This window comes from Lepisosteus oculatus, chromosome 6, assembly GCF_040954835.1.
Source record: "Lepisosteus oculatus isolate fLepOcu1 chromosome 6, fLepOcu1.hap2, whole genome shotgun sequence".
Lineage (NCBI taxonomy): Eukaryota > Metazoa > Chordata > Actinopteri > Semionotiformes > Lepisosteidae > Lepisosteus > Lepisosteus oculatus.
This window is the reverse complement of record NC_090701.1, coordinates 28,955,279-28,971,052: the sequence shown is the minus strand read 5'-3', so window position 1 is coordinate 28,971,052 and position 15,774 is coordinate 28,955,279. Positions and strand designations below refer to the sequence as shown.

Here is a 15,774-nt window from a genome sequence, read left to right as displayed (position 1 = left end):
TTAATAACTGGAAATGCCCCGTTTTGACAAAAAACTGTTTCTTCTTCTCCGATACATGCATAAATAGGAATTTAAGGTTATTTTCACATTCAGACACCAATATTCAAAAGGAGTGACATTTCACAAATTGGTGCGGACAGCCCAAAATGCAGACTTACATACTTCTTAAAAGTTAGTGAAAAAAAGTTTAAGAAACAATGCAAAATGTCAATCCAAAACCCAGGTGTTTTATTAATTTAAAAAAAAGGCTGATAGAACCTTTAAAAAAAACATAATAATGAGGCAAGTGAATGTGAACGACAGAGCTCTATCCCCAGTTATTCTGGCTGGTTCCTGCATAGCAGTGAGGGTCAAGATGAGGCTACAGCACTGTGGAAGTTACAAGAGACACTTCTCTGCTTCCCCATTGGCAAAGTAGTGCTTCTGTGTCAGGTCACCTGTCCTTCAGTTCTAACCCTAACCCTCAGACCCTCTGCTCTGAAGTTCCCCCACACCACTGTCCATTCTCCCAGAGCCTTAGCTCTGACAATTACCCCACACCCCTGTCTGCTCTCCCAGTGGCCCAGGACTGACAATCACCCCACACTGCTGTCTTCTCTCTCAGACCCTCATTTCTGATAATGACCCCACACCACTGTCCACTCTCTCAGACCCTCAGCTTTAACATTAGTCCACACTGCTCTGCTTGTCCACCACCACTCTCCATCTCTTCCCACCCACCCTCCTCCTGCTCTGCTCTGCTCCAGTGCTTGCTCTTCAGTGCTTGCTCTCTCGCAGGAGTCGTGGAGGGCGGTAGAGTGTGAAGGCAGGCGTTTTGGAGGAGCTGGGAAAGGAGCACAAGTGCCGTCTTATTTCCAGAAGAGGATGTTCCAGAGCAGCAGCCAGCAGGGGAAGATGAAAAGGGCCAGCAAGGGGTAGAGTAGTGAGCCATAGAGGTGGTGGTCCAGGATGCCCTGCGAGACGGCTGACAGGAACAGTCCCCATCCCTCCAGCAGTGTCAGCGGGGCCTCCTGCAACTCCTGGTACAGGAAGAGGCACAGCAGGAGGGTGCAGCCCGGGCTGAGCAGGATCATGGCACCGGCACACAGGAGCCTGGAAGACAAATGGAGAGGAGGAGGATAAGTAAGGGGGAAAGCGAGAGTGGAAGCAAAAAATCTATATTCTGTGCAGCGTGATCCTGTTTGTGTGTGTCTGAGTGTGTGTGTGCAGTAATTCTCAAGTCCTTGAGTGCTTACCTGGGAACATGAGGGGTGATTAAAGCTGCGATGGGCACCTGTGTGAGGGCCAGGATAAAGCCTAGTGAGAAGTTGATGAGGGCGGTGCAGCCGAGCAGCACAGCCAGGTAGAGCAGCCCCAGCAGCTTCAACAACCGCCAGCCACGCTCTGTACCCTCCCCGGACAGCACCCTGCGAAAGAGCAAGTTGGAGAGGAGACATTACCATAGTAACACTCTCGCCAGGCTCCTACGAGAGAGAGGGACAGAGCATGCCATTCTAGTTTCCCTCGACTATAAGACAAGAGGAGAGGAAACTACGAGGTACTATGGTTATAAAGGAGAAGAGGCCTCTCAGCCCACTGGGTAGTTAGTTGCTAACTAATGTGAGGATCTCATCCAGCCATTTCTTGATAGAAGCCAGAGTTATGGTTTCCACCACTTAGCTAGGTAGCCTATTCCATACTCCCACACCAATCTTTTGCATGAAGAAGTATCTCCTATTCTTGCTGTGTCCTGTTCTGGGATACAAAAACCCACAGTCAGCCCTCTCCAACCCCTGGTGCCATGGACTCTCCCATCAGTGCAGGTTACCTGTGAGTGTTGTGTGGCAGTGCCAGCCCGGCGACGTAGATGGTGATAGCAGTCAGCACCACAGCCTCTGTCTCAGACACAGGGAAATGCTGCACTGCTGCATGCTGGGACAGCACAGGTAGGATGTAGAGTGCAACTCCTGTCAGATGACTGATTAACACTGGCGTCACCAAGGAGAGCACACCTGGGCCGGATACCTAGGAGATAGAAAAAGGGAGAGAAGGGAGTGCGCAGAAAGACAATGTAAAAGTAAATGGTGGAAAGAAGGAATGAAAGTGGAGAAAAAGTAGGACAGGAAAAGACAGTTTCTCAGTGACATATCCATTATCATCTGACCAATGAACTCTATAACCCTTTGTGAGCGTTCTGCGTGTTACACAGCACAGATAACCCTGCTCATGGCACTGGATGATCTCCTGATGCCTCTAAATTCAGACTAATTAACTATTGTTGTTTTTTTGGGGGATTTTAGCGCTTTTGAACCCCCTGGAGCACTGTGCATGTACTTCTGGCTATGAAAGGCATTTGCATCGGTGCGTGTCTATATCAAAAACAGGCTTCACATTCTAAATGTGTACGATTCCACTTGCTCAGGTGAGGATGTGCTCTCCCAGTTAAGATGGCAATAATCAGATTCATCAACAGGCTAGAACTGATCTAGTGGCTCTTTCTAGATGGCAGAATTTAGTCTATGGATCCAGTCCTTTTATAATGTAACAGTTTTGCTTCAGAAAAGCAAAATGTCTTCCTTTAATAGGCTATAGTATAAATAGTATTCAGTCATTTAAAAAAAAAAGTTATGCAGCTTCACTACTTTTTTCTCTGGTCTGGCACCAGATGGTACTTATGGGAGGATATTACAATCCACACACTTCGGACTCTTAACCATTCCAAAAACAAGCTTCGACAGTGTGCTGTAATGCACTAAGTTGATAGCACAGCCTGCCAGATCAGCTTCACAGCCTCTCTCTTTTAAATTTAATCTGAAAAGGTGCGGTTACATGTGCATGTAAATATGTGGACTTGCTTTCTTTGTTATCATATATTATGGTGGAAGAGTTTCATGTGCCTCTGACATTGATATAGCATTATCTCTTCCTTACTTATATTTTTATGTTATCAAACCACCTCCCAGTTCCAATCTATTCATACATATTGTTGTTCTTGCTGCCCTGTGAACAGACAACTGCCCCTTCTAGTTGTAGGGACACTAAGACAACAGTCAAACTGACCTCTTCTCCTTCTACAGTTCCATCTTCCAGGCCAGCTATCGGGGTGCTGAGCTGCACCCAGAGGTCCAGAGCATGTGTTACTGTTAAAGACTGGTACAGTGATGCATACTGACAATATCTCCCTCTCCCTCAATCATGCCCCCCCCCCTTCCCTCCTCCCTCTCCATCTCTCCCTCTCAGGTTCAGTGGCAGGATACTCGCAGCAGCAGTATGAGAGCCAGCAGGCTAAAGGCTGGCATGTAGTAGCCTATGGAGACGAAGCGAGAGAGCGAGGGCAGCAGGTAGAAGAAGTAGGACTGATGCAGACGTTCCAGCAGGTTATTTAGCTTCCGGTACATCCCCTCCAGCAGCCTGAAGAGTACAGGGACAAATGCATAAACACCAGTCACACATGCCAGACATGCAGTGGAATCTACACTGCAGAGGCCTAATCCATGGACACAACAAGAGTCACACAATGTAATCTATGCTACAGAGAGATAATATTAAATTATGACTACTGTACAAAAGGCTGATATAAAAACCTTCTGTAGCGCATCTACATTCCAACACATTGTAGGCGCCACCTACTTGCCCACTGTGGTGATGTCCGTCTTGTACTGACGGAAGCTGTTGATGCCACGCACTGTGGCAGCCTCGATGTGGTAACGGAGGAAGAGGCCGTGATCACCCCAAGGCCGCCCGCTGGCCTGGCGCAGGACCATCAGCAGCATTGTCTGCACTGAGTGGGTGTACCCAGCTACGGTGTCCCAGTCATTGCGCTGGAGCTGCAGGGGTAGAGGAGGGAGTGAGTGCCACGTACCTCATCGTGCCCTGTGTGTTTCAGCAGCAGAAAGGGACAGAACCTTACAGCGCTACCGCATGTACCTTTACTTTTAAACACAGTAGGACCACTATTTTTTTTATTTTAGAACTTGGAATTGTCATTATGTCTCAGCTCACATGGACACAATCAGGTAGTGCACTTAGGCTCCTCTAACCTGACCACCTATCAGGCAATCCTGCTCCTGACCTCTTGCAAGAGCTGTAACGATTTACAGCCGCCTGGGGAATGCCAGTAACTGGTGGCTGTTGACTCAAGATGTCTAGAGATAATAATATCATTTCCTGTTTTAATATTTTTGCGAACTATGCAGTCTAGATTCTTGAAGTTGGCTTTGCGCCCAAATATATAAAGATGCTGCCTGTCCCTGGTCAATAAGATAAAGGGCATGTACTTGGTAAGCTGCCTGTACGCCCAGAACGTGAAAAGAACGAACTGTTGTCTAGTCTGCAACTTAGATATGATTAATTGGCATGTGTTGCTGTCTTATCATTTGTTTAGAATGTGTCATAGTAAGTGGTTTGTTTTAAGGTATAAAGGACCATCTTCAGCTACTTATTTTTAGGTCTGGTGGTTGCAAACTGGACTTACATATGCATATGAAATAAAGAGACTTCTGCTTCACAGACACCTGAACTTTGTCATTTGTATGACACAACAACTGTAAAGACAAAAAGAAAATGTGAAGATTGACTAAGAGAGAGAGATAGACAAAGACAGTGAACTACTTACCTTGCCCTGTATGGTACAGAGGATGCCTGTTTTCTGGCAGAAGGCATAGAAGAGGTTTGTCAGGTCCAGGTTGGGCAGCTGCCCATTCAAACCCTCCAGCACCAAGTCCAGGCTGGTGATGACGTCACTGCTGAGCTCCAGAGACAGGGCTGCCTGAATTGAGCCCCCACGACCCTGCAGGGGCTGGGCGCTGATGCCTGCGAAGTGGAGAAAAGTCTGTCGTTATAAACTTATAACAGATTGCCCTGACTCGCTCAATACAACACGACCGCCTTCCTGTATAGACTGACCTGTGATGTTGACATCGTGGTAGCCCTCCAGCCAGGCCTCCATGCCGATCAGGTCATGGTCATTCACCAGGAAGATCAGGTCTTTCGCCCAGTAGATCTGACCTGATCACACAACCCACCCAATGATCACAATAACAATTACTGGTGGAATGTAATGCAAAACAGGCAAAACATGCTTCTGTATAGAGAGCAACATTTAGAATTGTGCACATAAACTCTGTAATCTGAAAGAAACACAGTGCAAAAATCTTGATAAACCAGATAGAAAGTATGGGTCCTTGTTGCACAAACCTTGTGTAAACCTCACAGTACTACAAGTACTAATTTTGGATTAAATCCTTACCATCCATATATGTGAAGACTAATAATTCTTTGTTTGCGCTAGTGTGTCGGCATGTATCTAGGAATTGTGGCTCACCTCTGAAGTACTGGGCCAGGCTCAGCAGCAGCCCCACAGCCTGGTTGTTGGCTGTGCCTGGACTGCAGGGGGCACTCAGAACCAGAGACTCAGTCCGCGGCGCTCGGGGGGCACGCAGGATACCGTAGACATTCGTGCCTTTCACCATCTGGGAGAAAGAGTGAAGGAGTTGGGGTGAGAGAGAAAGTGGTGAGGGACATGGGCAGATGTGGATCAGGACAGCAGGAAGAGGGGGTAGTGGGGCAAAAGACAAGGAAAACCATAAAACACTGACGTTGTCTATTAAAATTGAAAAAGTCTTATTTCTCTGAGGCATTGCCTGGCCATACCAGCTGCTTGATTCATTAGCCATTTGTAGGGTACGAGACACAAATAAGAACAATCTAAAAACAGGATTCATAGCTGGTTCAAGTAAAGGCTATGACAGTAGGTTGAGACCTGTGGCACAGAAGTCGCCGGTTAAAGTCTAAATGACACACAGTTGTATAAGCATGACTGAGGTAGGGATGGTGTTAGCCACAGTTCTTCTGGAGAAAAAGTCACTCCTGCTGCCTCCTGGGGGCCTTCATGTATACAGTAATGTCACTGCCATCAGCACAGTGCCCGACAGTATACCTTCCAGGGTCTCAAGATTCATGATACAAACCAGTATATCATGTCTGCCTGTCCTCTTTCTCCTCATCAGGTTTACATCACTAATTACCTTCTTGTCAAGAAGCAAAAGAATAATTTCACCACTGTATTTTTTTAGAAATCTAGAATCATCAATATGTTTGTAAAAGCAACCCAGTCTGGAATCACCAGTCGCATGCTTTAGCTCTCCTCACACAGGGGAGAATAAAGACGTGCAGACCGGCTCATCCGACCAGTTAATGATCAAGCCACTTGGTTCTTAATGAATGGGGTTTGCCACTGATAGGAAATCCGACAGTACTGGAGCCTGCAAGCACCCTGAGAGGCTGGATGGATCGACAAGAGCCCTTGAATCTTTGAGTTGAATCCTGCTCACAGCTGGCACATAACATGACCCAGGCCTGAACCTGTGATCGACAAGACCCATTACCATATGATCCACTGGAAAGGCCCAATTTGACCACTTCTTGGTTGTTGTTTTTTTTGTATTTGGTTAAGCTAAAAGCAAATATCAGGCTGTTTGAAGATGATGTTAGAGTGCTTGGGTTGATTCTGCAAACAGAACAAGAGGGACTCTTCAGTCTCTAGAACAGCAGTGGCGGACAGATCCTTCTACAAGTTTCATCCTGGATACCCAGTCACTGCAGGTTTTCTGCAACTATTTTTCTATCATACCAGGTGTCTCTGCTTTGCTTCTAGGTTTCTAGGTACAGTAGACAGAATGTGTGTACATGCACGTGTACTCACATATCTCTCCTTGCTCTCGTCAGGGAAGGGCAGTGTCCGGGAGAAGGTCTGAGTGTAGACCTCCAGGCCCCGGCTCTGCATGGCCTGCACCAGCCACTCCACTGGCATCCCACTACACAGGAAGGAAGGCCATCAAGCAAAGGAGGAGGAAGGGAAGGGAGAGAAATAGAGAAGGGGAAAGGCAAAACAGCAATGCTTTAATTTGCAGATTTTCTTGTGTGCTGTAAACACAATATATGAACTATCAATACAGCTAAAAAGGTTAGAAAAAATGAGCATGCCACTTAACCAGTCTAACTTAAGTGCTAGTAGATAATCCATCACAAATTCTTATCCCAGTTTCTTCAAGGATCTAGAATCATCATCTTTAACAAAGCATGTATTCCAGATTTTACGTGTGAAGAAGAGTCTTGTGTTTCACACCTTATTATAGCTTGAAGCCTGGGTCACTTCTAAGCCTCCCCACTGAGCAGGTGTGTGTTTCTTTACTGACCTGTGGGCAGTGTGTCAGCAGAAGACTGCACAGCGTCAGACTCACCCTGCCTTCTTCTTGTGTACGGCGAACTCCCTGGCAGCCGACAGTGCCCGCTCGCCCCCGGTGAAGCGCTCCTCCACCATGGTGGAGCCCATGGCGTTCTCGGACATGTAGGTGCGCAGAGTGAAGGGCTCAAACGCCAAGCCCATGAACCAGGCCACGCCAGCGAGGTAGCACAGCACGCTGACAGAGACAGAGCCACAGGGAAGAAATGGCAGATGGCTTTTTAAGCATGATCGTGCTGGTGATTATGCAGTACATGTGACTTTTTAACTTTCTTTTTTTGACTTTCTATTGTTTTTTTACTTTTTCAGCATAGTTGCTTTGGCGATTCTGGAGGACGTTTGACATCCTGCTTTGCCCTTGACTTTACATTCAAGCATATTTGAATTTGAGAGAGCTCAAAAGAGACAATGAGAGAGAAGGCAAAAGGATGCCAACTGACAACACAGAGAGTGAGGAACAGGCAGGGAGAGACTGGGCATGGTACAGATGTGTAAGTCAGACAGGTGCAAGTTATCAAGGTGTGTGAGGGCATGCAGACAGACCAGAGAGGCGTGTTGAGTCGGGTCAGCAGGCTGGTCAGGGCTCTCCTGCGGTTGGGGTCAGACAGCAGGCCCATCTTCCCTCACTTGTCAGCTGAAACCTCGGCACTGCAAAACATGGACCACTGGTCCCACTGCTGTGTGCTCACAGGCTGTCAAGACATAATCCACAGTCACCACACAAGAAGAGAGAGCACACTAGTACATCATATTTCTCCAAGCCATTTCAGACATTTTGGACTGACTGGCATATGGATTAGTTCTTATCTGTAAAAGAACTGACTCCCTTTTCAGAATAGTCTGAGACACCCAGAGATTTATTTAACCTGTGTAGTCATTAATCTGGTAGTACGATAACATTTTATTAATATCACAGGTAGTGTATTGGTGATCAATCATTTAGCTACAGATCTGTAATGAATGTTACAGTACCAGGTGGTAATCTATTTGTGCTCACGTATTCTTCAGTATAAACTAAAGACACTGTGGTGCATCAGTGGCTTTATTTTATACTACAGAGTTAATTCACGGGTAACCCAAAAACTACACCTTTCTATCAGAAACACAACACAAATCTCACAAGAACAGGACCTCAATAACAAGACCATGAATGAACAGCCACTCGATAAAAAGCACAGTAATCTTTCTAAGGGTCTTCTACAAAAACACTGCAAGTTTTTGTTTCTTTTCCTCACGTTTTTGTAATACGATCTTGCTCAGAAATATATAATTATTTTTTTTCGCATCAATATTCAAGACAAACATTTCCTACAACTCTGAATTAATAAAACGCTTTTTTTAACGAAACACGTGCGCACGTCATACTAGTTCAATTTTATATAATTTGACCTCTTCAGCATCTTTTCACGTCAACACCTATTGTAACAATATTCCAGCGTGATACTGTGCAGTTCTTTCACTCAACACCCAATGAAACATGACTGTACGATACCTCTTCTACTGCCCTTTTTTGTTCAGTCTATCCGTCTAGCTTTCTATGAGGTTACTGGTATTTTCCAACTACACCGACAGCATAAGCACCACATTTATCAATGTTAATGTAACGCCATTTGAAATGTATTTAAAAAGCCGTCTCTCATGAATACCGAGCTGTGTGTCCTGTCGCCTTCTCCTTCTCTTGACCGGTTCTCCTATTTGCTTAGTGCACAGTGCCACTAATCCAAAACGGTGTGCCTCGCCAACCTTAAACCACCACCCGGACTATAACAGCAAAATAAACCGTATTTTGCAGTGATTTACTGTAGGTGCTCTTTAAAATACAGTGTGGTTCCTTGTTTCTAGTCGGAACACTGGACACACTTCCGGGAGAAAGAGAAGTACTTCCTGTATCTCTGTAAGTACAGTAAAAGCACGTTTCTCCAGCATCGCCTCCTGTTGGACTGATTTAAGCAGGCTTTAACAAACTGCAATTTTTTTAGGGATTTAAAAAGGTTAATATTGCAAAAAAAAAGTAAAAGTGTAGAGAATGATCATTTTTAAACTTATCTATCTTAAAATTATATTATTTGGAATGAAAAAAGCAAATCTCAAGACTTCCTAAAACAATTCAGATCTCAGATCTCTATTAAGAAAGGACAAGTTGTAACTCAGGTGATATTTTCAGACATTTTTGTGGTACGGTAGTTATTTAATCTAAAGAAAATGTATTTATGAATATTTTATTAATGTTTAATAACTTTATGGGATAAAAAAACAAGCCATGGCTAAGAGACAAAGAGCTTTACATTTTACAAGACAGGAAGACCATGTGTTGGTTCAGTCAAGTGAAGTCTACAGATGTGAAGGGGTATTAGGAAAACTTCTGCATCTTTTATATCCAAGATAAAGTCATAGCCTTGGCCATTTCAGGGCCGGTTAGCTTAGTTGGTTAAAGTAAGGTGTTAATAATGCCAAGGTCGCAGGTTCGATCCCCATATAGGTCTCCTTCTTTCTTAGCCAGCAGCCATATCAACCTGCAGCTCACAACTGGCAACCCACTGAAGCTAAGCAGGTGTGAGCCCAGCCAGTGCCTGGATAGGAGACCTCCTGGGAAAAACTAAGGTTACTGTTCGAAGTGGTGTTAGTGGGGCCAGTAGGGGGCGCTCATTCTGCAGACTATGTGGGTCCTAATGCCCCGGTATAGTGACGGAGACACTATACTGGAAAGAAGCGCTGTCCTTAAATGTGGTCAGATCCCAATAGGGGTGTAACCCCGGTGTCCTGGCCAAATCTCCCATTGGCCTTTACCAATCATGGCCTCCTAATAATCCCCATCTCTGAAGTGGCTTCATCACTCTTTTCTCCTTCCCCCTGACAGCTGATGTGTGGTGAGTGTACAGCTGTACTATGGCTGCCATTGCATCATCCAGGTGGGTGCTGGTGATGAGGGAGGGAGTCCCCATTACCTGTAAAGTGCTTTGAGTGAAGTATCCAGAAGAGCACTATGTAAGAGAAAAGATAAGATCACTTTATTGGCCATTTACAATTTCTGTAGGGCCTTGCCAGGGGATGCGATACGAACTGGCAACCTTCCAGCCACAGGTGCAGATCCTTAGCCACAGAGCCACCACGCCGCCCAGTGTAAGTGTAAGGAATTATTATCATTATTATAGAAAAGTGAATAATAATAAGCAAAACACAGACTCACAACACACCTTCCAACCAAGCCTCACAACTATTTAGAGCTTCTCTCCCAGGTAAAAAACAACAAAAAGTCTTCTACATCGGCCCATTTGATTAAAGACCACTTCAAATTGCAAAGAATAAACATCAATAATTACTTTTTATTGAGGGAAATGCATCAGCTCAAAACAATGTTCAAAGAAACAGATCCAGGATAAACCACACCTGCCAGTTGGGTTCCCCCTATCAGAATCAAGACTCTAATTGAGGAGACTGGGAGACTGACACCACACACAAGACGTGAGTATGGACTGGTTTTATTACAGCATGTACAGTACAAGCAGCTACAAATACTCATACAAAAATAGAAACTTCATTCAACAAGCCCTGAGCCCACCACTCCCTCCCCTCCCTCACTCAGCGGTCAGCGTGGTCACCTCCTGCAGGTGCTCCCTGACCACTCTGTCCAGCACTGTGCTCAGGCTCCTGCAGGCGGTCATGGCTGCCTCCATCAGAGTGTCCAAGTGGTCCTGGTGCAGCCGGGCGTCCATCTGCAGCAGGGCGATCTGGCCTCCCTGCGGCAGCAGGGCCAGGCTGAGCACCGTGCCGCCCCCCGCCTCCTCGGCGTGGCACAGGTCCGCCAGGGGCGTGTCCTCCACGAAGCCCGCGCTGCAGGCGCACACGTAGTCGCGCAGAGGGATGCCGGCGTCGATCACGGCCAGGGTGGCCGCGTTGACGCTGGCGCTGTAATTCCCCCCATCTGACTGCAGGATCTGGGGTGGGTGGGTGGTCAACGGTGCAAGTCACAGGAAGAAAATAGAGAGACAGAGAGCAGAAAGGGAGAATCAGGGGAAAGAAGACAAGAAGACAAGATTGAAAACGTTGGTCTTTATACAAATGTAAAGTAAAACGGGTGCTCTGCTCTAAAAGCGTGCACTTTGCACAAATTGTTTACTTTGAAGTAGCAAGTAATATTGTTATACACTTCGCATACCCCAAGCATTTATAGCAAAAAAACAAAAAGAAAGAGGTAAATTAGTTTAAATGAAAAATGGAAATCCATGAACCCATAAGTATCCAAACCTTTTTTTCTGTGTAAAACTTAATAACAGCAAGTGCAAATTCAAGATACCTATGCTAAACTACGTTATGGTTAGGGAGTGCACAACAATACAAAAACATAACACAGCCAAAGGCAAATATTGATTTCATGGGTCTGAATATGTATAAAATCAACATATTTCAGTTTTTTTTCCTCTTTGTTTTTTGCTGACATTTACTGTAACTTAATTTACCCTTAGATATCTTCAGTTTGAGCGTTCAGGTTTTGAAATGAATATTGAGTTCACCCTCGTTTTGGATTTTCCAAAAAAGGAACACCGCAGGAAGTGCTTGCGCAAGGCACTGTGTATGAGCTGGGAGGGGCGCTAGTGAGCTGCGGTATTACCTTGACGTATATGTCTATCTGTGAGCGCGGGTACAGCTGTGTCAGGATGGCCGCCTCAAAAGTCTGCTTGAGGTGCTGGCTGACCTCACTGGACTTGCGGTCGCCATGCGGCCTCCTCTTCCTCTCCGCCGTGCTGAAGGTGGCCATGCTGAACTGGCAGTTGATGACCGCGCGGTCATGGAGGGCCTTCCCGCGAGACCCACGCACCTGCGGGCACAGAGAGGAGCCGCGTGGGTGATGAATCTCAGACACCCCGGCACCGAGCTGCACGGCGCTCACACCCCACCGAAATACACCGTGTGGAGTGATGTTCCCCTGTGCGTTGATCAAATACACAATTACAACTTCTTTTTTCATAGCAGATTGGTCTTCCGGCAAAGCTCAATCTCTAAGGGAGCCTGAGACACAGTAATCATCCTGTAAGTGCATCTGCTCAAATCCTACCATCTCCATCCAACCCCAAGCGACTCCTGAACCACTGATCTAGCCAAGCTGGGATAATTTTTCCTAACAAGTAACAGACTTCCCGAGAATGTGAGAGTGCACAGTGCTTGACGTATCCTAGTTGGTCATGGAAAGGCACAAATGTCACATTGTTCTCCAAGGTGATCATTTTCCAACCATGTCTGGGGGATCCTCAAGTACCAAGAGCTGACAAGGCACAGTTTAATCCAGCCACAACACCACACAAGTAATAATAATTGCTTACACTTATATAGCGCTTTTCTGGACACTCCACTCAAAGCACTTAACAGGTAATGGGGACACCCCTCCATCACCACCAATGTGCAGCATCCACCTGGATGATGTGACAGCAGCCATAGTGCGCCAGAACAGTGACAAAGCCAATTCATAAATGGGGATTATTAGGAGGCCATGACTGCTAAAGGCCAATAGGAAACTTGGCCAGGATGCTGGGGAACCCCTATTCTTTTCTAAAAACACCCTAGGATTTTTAACAACCACAGAGAGTCAGGACCTTTGTTTTATGCCTCATCCGAAGGATAGTGCCTTTTTTCCCCACAGTAGTGTCCCCATCACTATACTGGGGCATTAGGACCCACACACACCGCAAAGTGAGCACCTCCTACTGGCCCCTCTAATACCTTAATACCTCTTCCAGCAACGACCTTCCGTTTTTTCCAGGAGGTCTCCCATCCAGGTACAGACCAGGCTGACACCTGCTTAGCTTCAGTTGGTTGCCAGTTGTGAATTGCGGGGTGATATGGCTGCTGGCAATTCATAACTGATAACTTTTCATAACTAATCGCCAGAGCACCGTACAGCAGACCTTGAGTACTATAACAAGCACTGGAGCAGAGAACAGCACAAAACACAGAAATAAATAAACAGTGGCTTATTTTAATGTAACTCTGAAGTTTAAAAGGCGAAAGAATCATTCATATTTTATGAGGTCAGCCTAATACTGTATCATTACCTCAGTGGCACTGCACAAGCTATGAGAGACCCAGGGACACCTGCTAAGCTCTTCACTGTTCGGAATCTGGAAGGCTAACATTTCTGCAGATCAGACGACACTACAGGATACCTGATCTGCAGATCTCCCACTACCTCCTGTGCACTGTATTGCTCTGTACTGTCCGCTCCCTTTCCTGCCTCTGCCAAAAGCATAACCAGACGTCTCTAATGTCTTTGTACTGCATTTTAAACCTTGCTTGCAAAGTGCTAATGTTACATTCAATTGCAGATCATTTCACACAGCCACCACTAGTGAAACCCCTGTGATATTTTTCCTAATGGACTGGTCAGTCTTGTCTGCAGAAGGTCTGGATGTTCTACGTATACAGTGGCATACTTCCATGTGAGTACCCACACAGCTGTTTCACTGTTCTACGTTCAAGTGCTCAGCAACAAGGCAATTTATCAAAGAACTTAAATTCCATCACGATGTGGTTCTTGTTCATTGCTTCACAGGCAATGGTGACTTGAGGTGCCATTTGTGCAGAAGCACAGACTGCTGTGCCACTGTCTGTGTGTATTTAACCTCAGTCAGGCCCTATAGCTCAGTTTCACAGATGTTTCTCAGCATCATCTCCAATGCTTTTTCAGATAGCCTATAATTTCTATATATATATATTCAAGGAGGGATCTTTGTTATAGTTGTTATCATAGATATAGAAAAATGGTCAAAACATTTTTCACAGGCTTTTTAGTTTTCCTGTGCCCTAGGTAGAGTACCTGCTGTGCCTACTGGATAATATGACCTTACCCTCGACAAGATAATAAATTACCTAGAGTTCCAGCTGCTCACAGAGATCACTTATACATGTTTATACTGTACAGTTTCCATATAACTGTATTCCCAAGCATACTTTCAGACAGTGTAACAAAACATCACTTAATTAGCCCTGTACAGTTTCTTGCATTAGGAATTCGTCTTTTTGCATACCCCAGCTTGCTCTCCATGAGACACAGACAAACAGACAGGGAGAGAAGCTTGGGGTCAGAGCGCAGGGTGAGCCATTGTACAGCCCCCCTGGAGCAGCTGGGTTAAGGGCCTTGCTCAGGGGCCCAATGGAGTAGGATTCCTCTGGGGGCTTCAGGATTTGAACCAGCAACCGTCCAGCAACAGGCACAGGTCCTTAGCCACAGAGCCACTGCTCAGCCCATCTATAAGTTTTTAAAATTGCCTGAAACTAAAAATAATTCATATGCAAATTAAGATGAAAATGTTGCAGAGATACATACTGGTGGTTAATAACTCACAACACCCATCAGCTGTTAAACCCACTGATCAATGAAAGTGAGAATTCACTACAGGTAGGTTTTGTAGATGGCTTATTTATAAAACCTAAAAAGCTACCTGGATCATATTAGGATATGCATGGGCAGCACAGTAACAGAGTGGTTGTATTGCTGCCTTGCAGCACTGGGGCCCTGGGTTCAATTCCTGGATTCATCTCTGTGTGGAGTTTGAATGTTCTCCAATCAGCCTCTTGTGGGTTTCCTCCAACTGTCCAGAAAAAATCGGTCCTGTGTGTGTGTGTTGTGTGCATCCTGGGATGGATTGGTATCCATTCCAGGGTGTACTTTGCCTTGCTCCTGTTGCTTGCCGAGATAGGTTCAGGCCATTCTGCAACACTGTATTGCATAAAGTGTTTAGAAAATAGACTGATAGCATATGCATAGTATATGCAGAACTGAAACAGCAACTAACGAATTCATATTTAAAATAACTTCGTCTGTGGTTAATTTAAGAAGGTTGCATTACGTAACTAAAAAAGTGAACGTAATCTCGTTCAAAGAGCAGGTCTTATTCTTACTGAAATAGTCCATGTGAACAAACTGTATACGGTCAACCTAACTGTACAGCTTTCAGATTGAATCGTCTCGAGCATACCCCTGACGTTGCATGTAACTTCCTCTGTGCATCAACGGCAACGTCGATCGGATTAATCAAAAATGATAAATCACTTTCACAAAGGAGCTTCGAACGTTACGATCATCCTCTATGAAATTAATGCCAGTCATTGAAAGGCAGTAGGCTGCCTACTCTACACACACCCCGGGCCCGGCTACTTTCCCTGCCTGCCAGGAGACTCACCTCATGCGGTCCGTACACTACCGCGAGCGCCTTGGTGTTCCCCTGCTCGATGTAGGCAGACCCATCGCCTTGCGCGAAGACCCCCATGCGGGCTTGCACCTTGCGGAGCTCGGAAGGCTTCCTCCCATCCAGCCGGTATCCCTGATCGGACAGCAACTCTAACCCGGCCATGTTTCAAAACTCATGTGCGAAAGTGATACAGCCCGTCAAATAAAAAAAAAACTACTATACCCACAATCCTTCTGTTTTGCCGTCGCTCTATATATTGTCATCTTGTTCGTCATCTTCCTTGTCTTACGTAGTGTATTGCATATTCATTATAAAATCCTTGTCAGTAATGTTCCGCATTTTTGGGATTTCATGTTTGCCCTTCGTGAT

General features: G+C 45.6%; 2 protein-coding genes across 3 annotated transcripts; both read right to left on the bottom strand.

The window, feature by feature from the left end:
• Nucleotides 1-205: 205 nt before the first annotated feature.
• gpaa1 (glycosylphosphatidylinositol anchor attachment 1) lies at nt 206-9,072 on the bottom strand. Of its 2 annotated transcripts, none has more exons than XM_015354174.2 (13): nt 8,869-9,072; nt 7,766-7,914; nt 7,221-7,400; nt 6,683-6,794; nt 5,303-5,450; nt 4,885-4,986; nt 4,595-4,791; nt 3,610-3,806; nt 3,237-3,390; nt 3,040-3,111; nt 1,808-2,004; nt 1,236-1,406; nt 206-1,092 (listed from the first exon to the last, which is right to left on the bottom strand). In XM_015354174.2, exons 2-13 carry the CDS (start codon nt 7,837-7,839, stop codon nt 849-851), a joined length of 1,848 nt encoding a protein of 615 aa, XP_015209660.1. In that variant the 5' UTR covers nt 7,840-7,914; nt 8,869-9,072; the 3' UTR covers nt 206-848. The 2 variants fall into 2 exon arrangements, with proteins under 2 accessions (XP_015209660.1, XP_015209661.1); XM_015354175.2 differs by lacking the exon at nt 8,869-9,072 and adding an exon at nt 8,715-8,857.
• A 1,453-nt stretch (nt 9,073-10,525) lies between these two features.
• On the bottom strand, nt 10,526-15,751 carry exosc4 (exosome component 4). Its single transcript, XM_006634227.3, has 3 exons — nt 15,397-15,751; nt 11,832-12,038; nt 10,526-11,157 (listed from the first exon to the last, which is right to left on the bottom strand). The coding sequence occupies exons 1-3, from the start codon at nt 15,565-15,567 to the stop codon at nt 10,798-10,800; spliced, it is 738 nt and encodes a 245-aa protein (XP_006634290.1). The 5' UTR covers nt 15,568-15,751; the 3' UTR covers nt 10,526-10,797.
• Between the last annotated feature and the right edge of the window lie 23 nt (nt 15,752-15,774).

Bases quoted from the DNA above. Each gene is read 5' to 3' on its own strand.
- gpaa1 (XM_015354174.2), bottom strand. From the start codon at position 7,839: ATGGGCCTGCTGTCTGACCCCAACCGCAGGAGAGCCCTGACCAGCCTG. The intron at 5,451-6,682 runs GTGAGTACACGT...TCTTTCTCCCAG, and splicing joins ACGAGAGCAAGGAGAGATAT to ATGGTGAAAGGCACGAATGT. The intron at 3,807-4,594 runs GTAAGTAGTTCA...CTACCCCTGCAG, and splicing joins TCTGTACCATACAGGGCAAG to CTCCAGCGCAATGACTGGGA.
- exosc4 (XM_006634227.3), bottom strand. From the start codon at position 15,567: ATGGCCGGGTTAGAGTTGCTGTCCGATCAGGGATACCGGCTGGATGGG. The intron at 12,039-15,396 runs GTGAGTCTCCTG...CTGTGCCCGCAG, and splicing joins TAGTGTACGGACCGCATGAG to GTGCGTGGGTCTCGCGGGAA. The intron at 11,158-11,831 runs GTAATACCGCAG...CACCCACCCCAG, and splicing joins AGATAGACATATACGTCAAG to ATCCTGCAGTCAGATGGGGG.